At 48.4% G+C, this 15,990-nt stretch overlaps 2 protein-coding genes across 5 annotated transcripts; one reads left to right on the top strand and one right to left on the bottom strand.

Annotated features, from left to right (window-relative positions):
* The first annotated feature begins 1,431 nt into the window (after positions 1 to 1,431).
* Positions 1,432 to 5,758, top strand: adprh (ADP-ribosylarginine hydrolase). 4 transcript variants are annotated; one of them, XM_068754505.1, is made up of 9 exons: positions 1,465 to 1,497; positions 1,856 to 1,911; positions 1,991 to 2,105; positions 2,208 to 2,316; positions 2,836 to 2,934; positions 2,995 to 3,100; positions 3,483 to 3,749; positions 3,997 to 4,240; positions 4,874 to 5,758. In XM_068754505.1, exons 2-9 carry the CDS (start codon positions 1,862 to 1,864, stop codon positions 5,189 to 5,191), a joined length of 1,308 nt encoding a protein of 435 aa, XP_068610606.1. In that variant the 5' UTR covers positions 1,465 to 1,497; positions 1,856 to 1,861; the 3' UTR covers positions 5,192 to 5,758. The 4 variants fall into 4 exon arrangements, with proteins under 4 accessions (XP_068610607.1, XP_068610606.1, XP_068610609.1 ...); XM_068754508.1 differs by having other exon boundaries at positions 3,997 to 4,211; positions 4,874 to 5,155; XM_068754507.1 differs by having other exon boundaries at positions 1,469 to 1,497; positions 1,889 to 1,911.
* A 4-nt stretch (positions 5,759 to 5,762) lies between these two features.
* On the bottom strand, positions 5,763 to 14,448 carry LOC137910073 (ataxin-2-like protein). The gene is made up of 23 exons (XM_068754497.1): positions 14,327 to 14,448; positions 13,561 to 13,600; positions 13,214 to 13,270; positions 12,537 to 12,608; positions 12,188 to 12,347; positions 11,926 to 12,047; positions 11,068 to 11,159; positions 10,745 to 10,981; positions 9,943 to 10,400; positions 9,691 to 9,774; positions 9,493 to 9,606; positions 9,284 to 9,361; positions 8,951 to 9,012; positions 8,428 to 8,759; positions 8,267 to 8,336; positions 7,999 to 8,136; positions 7,732 to 7,795; positions 7,453 to 7,634; positions 7,188 to 7,329; positions 6,969 to 7,078; positions 6,698 to 6,877; positions 6,451 to 6,619; positions 5,763 to 6,376 (listed from the first exon to the last, which is right to left on the bottom strand). Exons 1-23 carry the CDS (start codon positions 14,446 to 14,448, stop codon positions 6,327 to 6,329), a joined length of 3,135 nt encoding a protein of 1,044 aa, XP_068610598.1. The 3' UTR covers positions 5,763 to 6,326.
* Positions 14,449 to 15,990: the final 1,542 nt, after the last annotated feature.

The raw sequence follows: 15,990 nt of genomic DNA, 5'->3' as shown, positions 1-15,990 counted from the left end.
TGATGCAGTCATGATGATGATGAATATATTTATTAGATAGAATGTTAGAGTACAGGTACAGTCACACAGTAGCATGTATTACAGTACAAATACAGTCAAACATCCTGTCTAAGAGGAGCATTTCAAAAAAGCCCTTGCGGTCTTGTTTCCACACCTTTTCTCATCCACCCTGGAGCATACATTCTGACACCCATGTCCACATTCTATGAAGGCCTCTCAGCAGCAGCCCTTGTGATAATGAGACAGACATAACCGCACATGGACCATTTGTTTCACCACTTTCGCTGTTGAACCGCACCATCTGCCTTTATGGCTCTCCGTCAACTCATCTCTGTCTCCAGACCACCATTATCCTGACACCTCAGGATCTACACGCTCCCTTTGCCAATTGTCATCTGGAGACACACTAACCATGTGCATCAGCCTTGAAACCCTGGCAAGTACTTTCTGGGATCGGGATCCAACGGCCGCTGACCGGAATCATCCAGAGCCAGTTTTATGCTGTTGTAAAACCGTGCCACCCTGTGGAAGGATCCCACATGTGATTCTAATGCTGTTATTTTTCAGTGATCACTAGGGAAGAAGTCTTACTTTTTCTCCATCCACATTAGGTATTTTGCCTGCCAGGTCAGATACGACAAAAAGGACCCGTAGGCAGAATGGACACGTGATGACACGGCAGCTTAGAGCTCGTTTCGCTTGTCACGATTGTCTTCATACATTTCCCTTCTGCTGCATGAGCTGCAATCCAGATCTGAAATCTGACATTTAAGTCTGTGATGATGGCATTTGATTCAACAGAAATGCTTATCTGTGCAGTCGGTACAACCTACGTCTGAATTAGGTTTATATCCTTTCCTATTTCTTAATTAATACTATTTCCATACAGCAGTGCAGCGTTGTATGGTAAAATCAGACACCGTGTAGTGTATTTTTTTTAATTTTATTGTTATTTTGCATTAATTGAGTAATTTAATATTAGTTTTATTTGTATTGTTAAATGTCGATGATTTATGTACCAAGGATTTCAACGGAAACAAGACCGCAAGGGCTTTTTAAAAATGCTCCTCTGAGACAGGATGTTTGACTGTATTTGCACTGTAATACATGCTACTGTTTGACTGTACTTGTACTCTAACATTCTATCTAATAAATATATTCATCATCATCATCACCGCTGCGCCATACATCATACAAAACTCAGTTAGAAATACACATAAACTCTGATTCACTTTTGCTTTTCATGATTGGTGAATAAAGATAATAAGAACAATTTAGGACCTTTTGGTGCTGATCCAGATCACCATGTGGACGGTGTAAATGTAATTATGAGGGGAACGAGCTGCTCGGCGGAGGTCTGCGCTCTCTGAGCGCTTTTCTGCTTATTGGCTAAACTTCCTGTTTCTGTAACCCGGATGTTCCGCAGCGGCGGCGTGAGCTTCGGTTGTGACCGTCCGGCGAAGCTGTTTCCAGGCAGTGAGCGTCTACAATGGACCCGTGAGGCTAACTTTGATGTTTAAAGACGTTTGTTTATTTTTTTGTTATTCCCAACTTCATATTCGCAAGAAAAAAAAAAAAAAAAAAAAACTGAACTCTTCATGGGATATAAATTTGGAATGCGGTTTCCGGTATAAATGTTCGATCGAAAGTGTTAGAACTATTTTAAAAGCTTAGACTAATCACGGAGATTTCAACTGTGAGACCTTTCTAAAGAAAACATTACAAATAGAAATAGAACTTTCTTTTCTAAGCAGCGTATTTCCTGTATTTCCTACATCGGACAGGCAGCTCTAACCCGTCATTGCACTGTGCGTAAATTGTGCGTAAATTTCACATATATTATCATTGCATATAGCAAATAATGCATTCCGTGTTCTCGTGGATACAGAGGAAACGGAACAGCAGATCCAGGTAGCAGCAACGGTCCACCTAAAAATGAAGGACCAAGAGAGTCGACGCAAGTGAAGCCACTTTTGTGTTTTGCCCTCAGCGCTGCTTCCCTGGAGCGTTACAAGGCAGCCATGCTGCTGAGCGGTGCCGGAGACGCCCTGGGATACAGGAACCAGCTGTGGGAGAGCAATCTGTCGGGGCCAGCTATTCATGAGGTCAGTGCAGACGTGAGATACACGAGAGCCTGTAAACTACTACTACTACTACTACTACTACTACTTATGTACTAATGGTTCTCGTCCTTTCTGCCCTCCCAGGAGCTGAAGGAGCTCGGCGGTCTGGAGAAGATCCAGGCTGAGCTCCCTGATTGGCCGGTGAGCGATGACACGGTTCTGCATCTGGCGACGGCCGAAGGGCTGGCAACCGGTGAGCTGAAAAAACACAAGCGAGCCATGCCCTCTCTCTCTCTCTCTCTCTCTCTCTCTCTGGGTTCCTCCTCTGCTCGTTTCATTTCAAACAATTGATTGGATTCATCTCGTCGTCCGCGTGGCTCTGATGAGACCTCATCAGGACGCACGCCACGCCCTCCTTTCTCACGAGCGCTAATTAAAGGTTAGGCCACGTTTTCGGTCCTTGATTTGTGTCTGTGCGATGGCTCAGTGCAAGCAGGAGGGAAATTGTAGGGATTCCGCTCGACCTTTACCGTGATAAGGTAAACAACCAGCCCTGTTAATTGAGCTGCCCCCCCCCCCCCCATGAATTTGTCTATGATCATTTCTTTTCTGGTGCACGTCTCCAAAAGAGCAGGCCAGCTTCACTGCTCTTTAAACACACATGGATGATAATAAGTTGTTGTTGTCTTTTAATGTTTACATTTTTCAACAAATGAGAAAAACTCATTCATGGGTGGGTCTCGGGGGGGGCTGGTCACGTTCTCCCTCGTAGGGAAGGGAGGGGAGGAGCTCTTGCACGAAGTGGCTGCTCGATATGTGGAGGGCATGAAAGACATGGACGGGAGATGGCCGGGGAATTCCTGCATTCGAGGTGAGACCAAGTTCCCTTCTTAGCGGCGATGGAGGCATCACTTTCATTTGCTCTGTTTAGGGGTGTCCCAGCTGAAGCCTGGAATGGAAGGGGGCTATAGAGTGCCCTATAATCCTAGAGGGACGGGCTGTGGAGCCGCCATGAGGTCCATGTGCATCGGCCTCAGGTAAGAACTCGTGTCTTCTCTTTTGCTCGTCTTTTATTGGTTGTCGGTGACCTTTTTATTTTCACGAATGTTACAAACGGTGATTTACCGAGGCAAATGTCGGCGCTACGTAATCAGGCCACGTGTCTAAATGTCAAAAAGCAAACGAGGACGCCTCTGAGGACACCTCTGCTACATCTTCATGGAGAAATAAAAAGTTCCTCCGTCTATTGCTGAGGTGACTTATGATGATAAAAAAAAAAAAAAAGTAATCAACTGTAGAAAAATAAACTTACAGGCGTCTTGTCTGCATCTTAAATGAGCAGTTTTCACACAGACAATTTAAATGAGATTAAAAAAGAAATGCTGATTTGGATTAGTTCTCATTCTTGGCCTTCACCAGGTACCCTAAGCCCGAGCAGCTGTTGACGTTGGTGGAAGTTGCCGTAGAGACGGGCAGGATGACCCACCCTCACCCCACCGGGTTCCTGGGCGGGGTGGCGTCGGCTCTGTTCACTGCGTACGCAGCCCAGCGCAGGCCGATGACCACGTGGGGCCTCGGCCTGATTGACGAGGCCTTGCCAAGAGCGAAGGCCTTCGTTCAGGGTCGGGGCTTCGCCGTGGAGGAAACGCTGAGAGACTGGGACTACTTCGGCGACAAGTGGCAGCGGTACGAGTGGCGGGACCCAAGCTTTAGAGTTCAACACACCCAAGTTCAATCGGTGACGGGATTGTTTTATGTGCTTCTAAAGTAGATCCTTGATGTACCGTAATTATCTCACAGGAGTTTCTACCTCATATTTATCGTAAAAATGACATAATCAATCGTAATTTCTGTGAACCTTGGGATTCCCAATGTTCGTGGCACATTCCCATTTTAGGGTTTCAGGGAATTCTGCCCCCCCCCCTCTCCTCAGGTACTTGGATCTGAGAGGCATCTCTAACGGAGTGGGCCCCGTGATTTGGCCGTCCTCGTACGGCCCAGCTGAGAGAGATGAAGTCTACAACGGCTTCAGTCTGTTTGGCTGGGGGGGGGACAGCGGCCATGACGCTCCCATGATAGCGCTGGATGCCCTGCTGGGGGCCGGTTCGGACTGGAAGGAGCTGATGAACAGAGGGGCCTTCCACGGAGGTCAGACATTCAAACTGAACCTATTTCAGGTCAGACTTGCGTTTCAAGATTAAGCTGGTATGTAGCTGAAAGCCAGCCTCCTGTTGCCGTTAAAACGCTGTCCTGTCATTTTGTTTTAAACAGATGTTGTTGCCCCCCCCCCCCCCCCCCAAACTAATCTAGTCAGGCCACCTTTGGCTCAAAGCAGATGGACTAATGGTCCTCATTTATCTTAGTGTGGAGGACTGAGACAGCGGGAGACGTCTCTCCAGCGTTCCTAGACATTAACGGGCCGACGTTACATAAATCTTCTTTCAGTCAAGCTGACAGAAGCTCGGATTTGCCCCGCCGTCCAGTTATTGTGATTAATAGTGATAAACAACTTGACGTGGGAATTCCCAAACCTGCCACCGCAGGGATGTGGGTGATTGATCAGAACATTTCCATCTAGTCAAAAACAAAAAATACAACTTTATAGAAGCAATAGGCAAAGTCTTTTCTGGATAATTTTAACGACATTCATGTCAAAATTATGGAAAGCAGTAAAGGAGTAGCTGGAGAACGATAACATCAGCCGCACTAAGGGTCAAGGGGTTAATTAAATATGAAACCGTTGACGTTTTATTTTTATATACGAGATTTAGGTCTGCTCATGCTTTTCTTTATCTTCGCCTTCTTGCCAGGCGACAGTGACAGCACAGCCGCGATCGCGTGCTGCATCTGGGGTCTCCTGTACGGCACCCAGGGGGTCCCAAAGGGAAACTACTCTAATCTGGAGTACCGGGCCCGACTGGAGCGCAGCGCGGAGAAGCTCTATGCTTTGTCACACTGAGGAACGTCGCTGCTGTCAGGAGTCGGGGTCCCTCCCGCTTAATATCCTTTACTTATTGAAGAAAAAACAGGTTTACGATTCACATAATGAAGCTTCCTGTAATCTCATGGAGGCGCATGAAATATTTAACGATCAGTGGTTGAAATTTAGAAATGGAAATTCATTATGATTGTTTTAAACATGACAGTGGAAAAGTTAATTCTGATAAATTAACAATATTGAATGTAAATTACTGAGAAATAGACATGAGTTGATTATTTATAACTAATGAGCTGTAATCTGCCCTAATACTTAAAAATAAAAACAATTGTGGTTAAACATTGATTTTTGGTTTTGAACTGATTAAATGTATTTTATGGTTCCAATGCAACAGAAAACGACAGATTGTGATTTATTACACTGAAGAGAAACAGCCACTTGGTGATGCAGGACCTAGTTTGTTGATGTAACTGCCATCACGACTGCTTGAGTATTTGAGACGGGTATATTCAGGGGTCCCCCTAGTGACCAATTTACATTTACAAGCAGAGCTGCACCACAGAATGGAATAAATCCGAGCTGACAAATGAAAATGTGAAGAGAATACAAAAAGGTCCCCTTGGAGGTGATTACTGTGTCAGCCTGACATAACAGCGAACGCTCAGGCAGCTTCAAATTAAAAGTCTTGTTATTGTCTAAAATATAAATTCCTGTCTCCTTTCAGTCAGCAGTTGCAAAAAAAACAAACAAGAAATGCTTTGTAGTTGTTGAAAACTTTATTTTTTTGGTCATTTTATTTTTAATATTTTTTTTTGTCTTATCCATAGTAATTCAATTTTCCTACAGGACAGAAGAAAGGGTAAAGGGGGAGGGGGGGGGGGGGTCAACTACAGGATCAAGGTTTTCTTTTTTAAAAAAAGGGTTAAAATCTCCCTCCGATTCAAACTCCTCCATTCAGGCCGTATTCACGAGAAAACCCCGCAAGGCTCTCCGTCGCTGGGAGATAAAGTATCTGCCGCTCCTTTTCCGTGAGCTTCACCTCTCTGAGACGCTCCTGCTGCCGTCGTCTGCCACCTCCGCTGCAAAGGTTCTCTTCGTCTGGCGCCGACACCGAGGTCGGCACCGATGCGGAACGATATAGAGATTAAGGTGCTGCGAGACCCGACGTCCTCGTCCTCCTCTGCACGGTCCAGTTACTTAGTTTGAGTCGCGTTCATTCTAGCTTTCAAATCCAGCAGGCGATGTAGATGTTGGGAGGGGGGGTCCTTCCTCGGAGCGGTTTTGGAGGCGAGGAGGAGGAGGAGAAGGCGATGGGGAAGGTGGGCTCAGTTTCCAGGCGGGTGGTAGGAAGCAGGATGTGCTTGTACCTGCATTGCTGGGGAAGCGAACAAAAACAATTACTTCAGGTACAAAGAGTCTGAACCAAAGAACTGGCTTCGTGCGTTCTACCTTGTGGATGCCCGATATAAAAGTGTTGGTGCGCTCCTTGCTGTCCATGCTGGGGGTGCTGGGGCACCGAGCCTGGGCCCTGCTGAGGCGGGGGCTGCAACATGACTAACTGAGGCTGGCCGTGGCCCCCCGAGTGGTGGGGGCCCGACATGGCTCCCTGGACATGGGCCTGCACAAACAAACAAATATTTTCGTGCTGAATATTGAGCGATCCAGACGAGCGCGTCGCGTTGCTGCGGCGCCGTACCTGAGCTAACTGTCCCAGCGGATACGTTGGTGGGATGCCTTGGTGGCCATGGATGCTGTAGCCCTGGATGGGGTAAGAGCCCTGTGGCGATGTGTGGCCTGGCGGCATGTTGGGAGGGGTGGGTGCCGAGAGGGGACCCGAGTGGTACAAAGACTGGGGCTGGGGGCCCGACTGCGCATTCTGGAAAAAACAGATCAGAGAGGGAAGACCGCCGAGGTCACCACAGAAGCCCGAGTTTCCACGGGTCGCCTCTTCTTGTGGGGTGTCTCACCTGCCCGGGGCTGGGTGCGGCGTGCTGGGGAGGGGGCTGACTGCCCGTCGGGGTGCTGGAGGGCTGGGGTTGATGCACTGCACCCGAGTGGTGGGAAAAGGACTGAGCAGCTAGAGAGAGAAGGAAGTGAAAAGACGTAAATAAAAATGTATCACTGTCAATATAAAGAGGTTAGAATTTACTCAGATGTGTGTTTATATAATCAATATGCGTTCACACCATAGATGCCCTGCTGTGGTCCCTGAGGTCCTTCTCCCTGAGCAGAGAACTGTGGGCCTCCTGGAGGTCCCAGGGCTTGTGGATGGGGGCCCCCGCCTTGGCCTATCATCCTGGCTCCTCCCTGCAGCATGGAGTACATCGGCTGCACGGGAACATATTTATATTGGTTAAAACTCCATAATCCTGTAATCCCTTTCCTGACATTTATAGTTTTGCTGCTGCGAACGCTAAAAACCTGAATCGTAGCGGGAGCTCGAGGTCCTACCTGTCCTGGGTAAGCGGCCATGGCCTGGATGACCTGCTGCTGGCCGTACTGCTGGGGGTTGTACTGCAGGTAGGACTGAGGATAGGGCGACGCCACCAGCGGCGCCCCGGCCGCCGATGCTGCGGCTTGCAACATGGGGGGAGCGGACGTCCCGTGGTCGGGTCGCTGAGCCACTACTGAGCCTGGAGGAGACAGAATGGCCAAGAATAATATCCATGTTAAAAGGAAAACAGGAACAAACACACAAACACACACACAAAGAAATAACGCTGCCGTTACCTTTGGTCCGAGGAAACTTTCCCTGGCTGATGGTGGACATGGTGTACTGGTACATTGGTGGGGGCTGAAAGACAAACGAGTCGGGGGTCCACGTAGGAACGTCTCAGGATTGAGAGTAATTATTATTTTAATTCAATAAGAGCAGAAATGATCATTTTAGAAGGTTGTAGAATTACCTTTTTGTTTAGACAAGTCTACAGAGCCGATGAAAACTGATTCTATTTCATGCAATGGCATAAAACACAGCTGCTCATGGGGGGGGGTTACCTGTACAGAGTGGATCTGGGATACATAGGAGAGGTGGTAAGGAGTGTTGTAGAGCGGCCCCTGTCCGCCCGGGTGCTGGAGGACCACTGGGCTCGGAGGAGCTGGTCGCGGCGGCGTCGGCGCCGTGTTGGGTTTCGTCTGCAAGCCAACGATTCGGCAGCGGCGTTAGCTCGGAGGGTCTAGCCTCAAGGCCTTAGCGTCTTAGTGCACAACAATGCAAATGTGGAATATAATATTTGTGGGATGGAACGGGAAGAACTTGGCTTACCATCGGTACTTGAGGTTTGATAGGGTTGAACTCTTTAGCATTTGGGTTTAAAGTGGATTTCTTGACTTGGCTAGAAGATTTAGAATAAAAAAAATAAAAAAAAAAAGAGCAAAATTACACCCCCCTCAAAGACAAATCATTCATTCATTTTTGAAACTCACTCTGCCACGCCCTCCGAGCGCTCCGTTGTCTCTGACCTGACCTCCTCGCTTCCCGGGGTCCTGGATTGCTGGGGGGCAGCGGGTGAATGTCTGTCTGAGGCGGACGCTGAGGCGGTGCCGGGGGGGGCTGCGGTATCCCGGGAGGGGTCCTCAGCGGGGGCTGCTAAAGCCTGGGGCTGAGAAGGACCGGGAGCAGGAGGCTGGGGCTGGGGCTCTGCGGCCGCGTGGGCGTCTGATGGCGAGGGTTTGGCTTGGCCGTTCTCCCCGATAGCAGGGGGGGTGGCTGCAGCTGGGGAGCTGGGAGAGCTGGAGCAGCCCCCGCCCGCCTGGAGCTAGAAAAACAAAGAATGATCTGATATTTTAATAATGAAGCTTTAGTAGATAATTATACCGGCTCTGAATGATGATGAGCACAAGACGGGGATTCTTTCATGAACTAAACGAAGCCTTCGGCCACCGACTCCTGATCTCTCACGGACATTAGAATATCTCACGCTCGATAAAAAGGGAATTGAACTCTTACTCTGAACTCTTTGCCAAATTTGCGCAGCTCTTCAATTTGCGACCTTTGCTGAACTGAGGGACCTGCAGGAGGACAAGATAAGAGAGAATGTGCCAATCTGAATGAACGCAGGGACATTTATACACACGAGACGTGCAGCCCTGCACAAACCGATTATACGTGCTGGAAGTAAGACTCGTCACGTCTGTCTGTTTAACACAGAACGTTACGGACAGACCGGGATGACATTTTCAGGAAATGTTGGAACTCTTACCAGGATCAAGTAATAAAGATCAGATTATGGATCAGTTTTAGATTTAGATGTTGTAATGATTTCAGGTTTTGCTTACGCACCTTTGCTTTTGCCTTCTTCTGTGCTACCGGGACTCTCGGCCGAGCGTTCCTTTGCAGCAGCGCCGAGGATCTCGTTCACTGCAAAGAAACGAATGGAACACATATTCAGATGCGGCCCCGCCTTCATTACCGGCCGCTTACTGTACAAATTGAGGCAGATGATGCTCCTCATTACAGACAAAATGAAAACAGGGGGGGGGGGTTGGTACCATCGACAGGGAAGAGAGGAGCCGGGCCAGATGTCTTCTGAGGCGGCAGGGAGACGGACGACGTATCCAAGTAAGGAGTGTCCTGGCAAGAGCCCGATTTGGGAGAGCGGGCAGCTTTAAGAGTGGGACGGGGGAAAGGTTTGAGGCAAACGCTCTCGATGACGCAGAACGGATTTTATAACAGGCGAGCGAGCCTACCTGAGGACTGGCTGTGAGAGTTTGTGGAGCGCACCGTTCTCGACTGTGGAGTTCTTTGGGCTTTAGGAGATGTTCTGCTAGAAACTGAAAGAATAAATAAATATTGTCGGATCACGTCGTGCACTTTGGCAGGATTTCCATTAGTTTATTTATTTAATTAGAACCCCCCCCCCCCCCCCGCTATTCGTCTTTACTGTTCTGCTCTGGTTTATTTCTAAACTGAATGGAGGATAATTATGGCTATGAATTTACCTCCATTAACAGGCCTGCCCGTCTCAGACAGCGAATGTGGGAGTGAGTGGGAATGAGGCACCGAGTGTCCGTGTGGGGCGGGGGGACTGGCTGGGGAGGAAGCTGTGGAAGCGGAGGCTGACGTGGACGTCTGCCCTCCTGGAGAGGCAGGTGTGTATGGACTAGCAGGACCGGAGCCTGGACCTGGACCCGGGCCCGGACTTGGACTTCCCTGGGGGTGGTGCGGCGTGTAGGATCCGCCTCGGCCCGACATCGGGCTGTTCCTCTCCGAGGGGGACACGGTGGGCTGCGGCCCAGAAGCGGAGGGTAGCGGAGGCCTGGGAGAAGAGGAGGATGGCGGAGCGGAGCGGTAAGCCCCACTTAGACGGTTATGAGGCGGAGGCCCACCCGGACCCCTCTCCACACGCTCCCTGTTCATCTCTCTTTGGCGTTGAGGCAACGGGATGTACTTCCCCTCCCTGAAAGATGATAATACACGAAGATCACCATCATCATCATCATCATCATCGCAGGGGAGATCAAAGAACGTCCGCGCCATTTAAACCTCCTTCTGCACAGAAAACAAACGGCACATCGAGTTCGTTCGGCGTCGGACATGTCATCTTTAGGTCGGTTTAAGCGTCGCCGCTCTTTAAAGCTCGTCCGCGTCATCAGCACGACGGAACCCAAACAGCTGAAGCGTCCATTTTGTCGAGCCTTTGCTCGGTCAGTCACAAAGTCTACAGGAAACGTGTTAAGACGGTTCACGAGATGAGCGTGAAACGGCCCCATTGATCAAATTAGCAACATAGTGGCGTCCGACCTGCTGTTGGCTCCGGGACTGTCTCGGCCCCTCTCGCGGGGGCTCTCGCGGCCCCTCTCGCGGTCGCCACAGTCACGCACCACAGCGCTGTATTTGTCCTCCTCGCTCTTGCCCTCGTCGTTTTCCAGGCTGACGCGATGGCGGTACTGGGGGTTAGACTCGATCTCACTGGCCAGGCGGGCTGCTCGCGCCTCCCTTTGCCGGAAGACCTCGGAGTTGCCCTTTTCCAGCGGCACGCTGCGCAGCGGGAGGGGAGAGGCGGAGATGAGTCCCTGCCGTTGTGATTCGTCAGCCGAAGGGAAAAATCGGTCATGAAAACGTACGTGTACATGGACAGGCTGGAATCGTAAGTCGACGTGACGCCATATTTCACTTCGTTGAAACGGAACATCTCGTTGGCGTCCCAACCGTTGGCCTGATGGGCAAATGCAAAAAAACAAAAATGAATAAAAGGAGAAGTCCGACGGCAGCGCAAAAAAATAGATCAACCGGTCGTGGTCGTCAGAGAGAGCGTCTCATTGGTCCAGAGGTTTCCTCAACTCTGAAAGAAAACCTAAAACTCAGGACACCTTACTGGTGGTTTAGGTTGTTTCGTTAGTTATTTTATTAACTACCTCAAACCTTGCGATTTCCTTTTATTTGTTAAAGCAGAATTCTGCCGCGCACGTTATCGGAATCGGCAGGTCAGAACCTTTTTTTTTATAGATCGATGATCGGTGCAGCCCGAGTTGCTGCTGCTGCTGAAAGTGGTTTATCTTGGCTCCTCCTGGAACGTCATGTGATTAATTAGCATTACAATCAGTTTCACTCAGTTCAAAGTGTGAATGGTGGAGAAAACAAATGGGGGGGGGGGGGGCACTGCATTCTCAGTTTTTAAGAAAAGGCCTGAACCTACTTATCCGATCAGACCAGTTTTAAAAAGGTAGCCTCTTATATTCATTCCTCAATCCTGTATCTGCTAATTGTCATCCTTTACATGGAGGACCCGCTGACCCGTCATGACCTTAAACACCCGAAAACTCCCCACCCGTCAGTTAGAAGTGATGAAACCTGTCGAATGAGATCTTCAGTGTCCAGATAATTAAACCCTCTCCGAGCTGATCACAAGTAATCAGGCTGCAAATCAACGAAACAGAGGTCAAGGGTCGACGTCTGCGCGTCAAAGACAAAGAGCCACTCACTGCGTCGTTGTCCAGATCGTAACTCTCCCCGTTGCTGTCTCCCCCCTCCCATCTCTGCAAAACCTTTTCCTTGTGCTCTCCGTTGACGCGGCTGGAGCTGATGGCCGTGTCCGTGAAGGTGTCTAACACAAAGGTTAAAGGTTAACCATTTCCCAGCTTTCGATTTAAACTTACATTTACTTGCCGAACAAAGAGTTTGCGGTCTCTAAACTACAATGCACAGACTTCAGCCCCTCCCCCCTCCCATAATATGCGTTTGTACCTTTGGTAGCGTAGTTAAGGTCAACGTCTCTGCAGATCATAGTAACCAGGTCGGAGGGGCTGAAGATCATCGTGTCGGTGATCTCTTCCCGCCGTGGTGGAGCCGATGATGAGCTCTCATCCTCGCCGCGCTTGTGTACAGCGTCCACCGCCAACTCGCACTAAGAGTCAGACATTAGACGAAAGAAATCTGAGAACTGGTGGAGTTGCAGAGGAGGAACCAGTCAACTAAAAAGCGGAGCTATGTTTTCCCTTGAAAACCAGATCATTGCTCGAGTGCAACGATTAAAGCAGGGCTTCGTCATTCATCAGGCGAGCATGCGTCTGTACACGCAAAAGGAGCTTCTTACCCGGGAGCTGAGAGTCTTGAATACTCCTTCAAATACGCTGCCATTTTTTACCCTTATATCACAGGTGGAGCCCTAAGAGAGAGAGAGATGTGTTAAATGTGTTTCTTTATCTTTGCCATTACATCGTAAACGTGGAAAGCGCAGTGTTATCGCCGATAGAGCAATCACAAAGCCTGTGTTTGTGCGGTCGGGAGTTAAAAAACAAACAAAAGTGATACGAGTAGCGGTAGCAAAAACACAACCACTAAGAAAAACCAGCTAAAAGTTTCCTGCTTTCACTTTAAACGTGCTTTTAAAATAAGGAATCAGAAGAGGCGTCTGCCAGGGCCTCTTGGTTCCCCCCATTATCACGTCAAAGACATCAAAGCCGTGTCTCACAAAGTGAAATTAAGGGGAAACATTCCTGGATCCACTCCAAAAATCCGTTCTTCCCCCGTCACATGACCAACCCTCCCATGAAAACCCGCAGAGTAGTTTCAGTATAACCGCGACAAACGACAACGCATAACCTTCTTTATGCAACAAGAGATCTTCTGCTAGCAAACGTAAGCCCAGATGTGAGGCACAGCCGCTACTCAAATAAAAGGCAGCTTTAAATTGTGTGAACGGTAGCTATGACGGAAATTGCAACAAGGAAATGTAAAGCAATTATATTCAGCCAAGGACAAACGACTTACCACAACCGCCGTTAGGAAATGAAGCATTCTGGCGTTGTTGTACACCCCCTCAAACACCTGCAGAGCAGAAATTGATCCATCAAGCAAGGTGGAAAAATAAAATATTGCTAGATTTAAAAAACTGAAATTGTATTTTGAGTCTAAAAAAAATGCTATTCTGACATGTTCTTTTTCCCGAGAATGAAAATGCGGCCACATTCCATTCATGGTCATACGGGCTTGTTTGCTCCTGGCGGTCAGAATCACTGCGTCAGTGACGTTTGGAAACCGAAACATCCAAAGATCCTTAAAGCATTTCTATTGTCGGGCCTCCAACTTGAGCTTTTTCTGGATCAGAATATACTCACGGGAGACGACTGGAACGACGGCTTTGGAGAAGTTCGATTCCTGTGAGAAACAGAATTGGAAGCGCGTTTGTCAGCTTTGAAATTCAGCAAAGGATAACTTTAACTTTCAGAGAATGTCAAAGGCAGCATTTGCTTATTTGCTTAGAAAATCAACAATAAGTGCGCTATAACCCCCCCCCCCCCCCCCCCCCCCCCCCCAGGAATCATACTTCACAGGGAGACTCAACGCACTCATCACGTTAAATGCTGGACTATCAATAGCGACCTTTAACCTTCAAGGCTTTGAAGGAAAACATTTCTTAACACCATTATTGTTCAGACTTACAGAGGAAGTCCCACGCTGCGTATCTCGTGCATATTTGTCATTTAACAACTTCCTTTTCTTTTTAAAACCTTTTCAGCATTTGAACAAGACAACCGCGTAAACCCAGAAGGGTTTGAGCCACGCGTGACCTTGTCCTGGCGATTAAAAGACATTCCACGTCGCCTCTGTGGAGCTTTTCCCAGCACCAAGGACGCGCCGTTTGTAAACGCACCGAAAGGGCCTAGCAAGCGTCGCATCGTTCTCGCCTAACTTCTTCGGTTAAAGAAACGTTTTGATTGGCCCACAACCACAGTCAGTCCAGCATAAACTGATTTCATTGGCCCGGGAGTCGCTTTATTTCCCCAGACACGCCCACTGGGCAGCCAGCGCTTTAACCGGTAGGCCTCTGAATCGCAGGACGATCCTCGGGCTGTGCTCCCGAGGAATGCCCGATCCTCTTACCTCCCAGCCGGTGTCCTGTTGCCACTGTTGACGCCGCCGACCGGGGACGACATCCCGCCGGGGCCCGAGGTTCCGTTAGACGCTTTCCTCCCGCCTGAACCGGACTGCTGCTGTTTCAGCATTGCGAAGCACAAGGCTTAAACGGTCTCTCAATAAAAGGCTAAACGGTGATTTCCTCTTGACGGGAAGTTCCTTTACAAATATCACTCGAGAGCGCAGAGCCGGCGTTAGCCCGGCTATTGTAGCTGATCTCGCTAAGTGACCAGCAATCGCTTGTGGCCTAAAATATGAAGGTAAAAACACCCGGCTATATTAATAAAATGTAACCCTATAACTCTACGACGGTGTTTAAACCATGCAACCAAAAGACACTCGTCGTTACGCCAAAGTAGGCGACAAATATTCATACGAGCCTCCGCGTAATTATTTAGCAATGGCTAGCCCAGTTAGCATTAGCTTCGATCCTCAAGCTAACTTCGGGCACCGTTCCATCCAGGGTTCACACTCCTCTGGGTTGTCGCGTCGCCTGAGCTCCGGCGGCCCCGCGGATTCTTCCTCGACAGTTTGAGATGTTATCCTTTCTGTCTGGGGAAGTTTTAATCGGTCAGACTTCGTGCTGAAATCCCGCTGCGGTCGGTCATCACCACCTCTCCGGGTTCGCTCGACTCAATCCGCGCGCGGCTGAGTGGAAGCCGGCTGGAAGGGGGAGGGCGCTTTTTACGTGCACGTGCGTCTTTGACATAGTAGTGAACGCGCGGACGTGGAATAACGTGTTTATCGATCTTCATCTGATTTATTTATTTCCGATTGAAACAGCCCATCGTTTCTGCTGTACACGTGGCATTCGGCAGACACGTCGTATTTTATTTTATTTTTATTTATTTTTGCCTCGATATTTATCAACGTCACCTCGCGCTTCTCGCTTGCTTTATATTTCAATTTCATTCTATATTAATTAAAAACTTATACAGACACCTGAGGCAAAACCCCAGACCCGAGAGCAACAGCTTTTTTTTTTCCAGTGCGCCACCGCTACAGTTATTACGACATCAAGAGACGAGCATGGCTGCGTTCAGAGAAGCGGCTCTGTGACATTCCCATTTAGAACTCTACGTTTTCCCAGCAACTTAAAGACCGTAACTTGTAAGTAATATTCCCTTCTTAGCACTTTAGAAATCTGCTTGGCTGGATTTCCTAGTTTCACCGTACACTATCTTTATACGGTGGCCCTGAAGTGCAAATCACAACAACAAATCGTATTGCACACAATAAAGAAGGAATCGCGCAAACAAGAAAAAAACACACGCACAAATAAGGAATCGCGCAAACAAGAAAAAAACACACACACAAATAAGGAATCGCGCAAACAAGAAAAAAACACACACACAAATAAGGAATCGCGCAAACAAGAAAAAAATACACACACAAATAAGGAATCGCGCAAACAAGAATACAAAACACACAAACAAGAATCGAAATCGCGCAAACAAGAATACAAAACACACAAACAAGAATCGAAATCACGCAAACAAGAATACAAAACACACAAACAAGAATCGAAATCACGCAAACAAGAATACAAAACACACAAACAAGAATCGAAATCACGCAAACAAGAAATGAAATCACGCAAACAAGAAAGCTCCAAACCGGAAATGCTAAAT

This window comes from Brachionichthys hirsutus, chromosome 21 (genome assembly GCF_040956055.1).
Source record: "Brachionichthys hirsutus isolate HB-005 chromosome 21, CSIRO-AGI_Bhir_v1, whole genome shotgun sequence".
Lineage (NCBI taxonomy): Eukaryota > Metazoa > Chordata > Actinopteri > Lophiiformes > Brachionichthyidae > Brachionichthys > Brachionichthys hirsutus.
The sequence above is the reverse complement of the archived record's forward strand: the minus strand, read 5'-3'. Positions and strand labels throughout refer to the sequence as shown.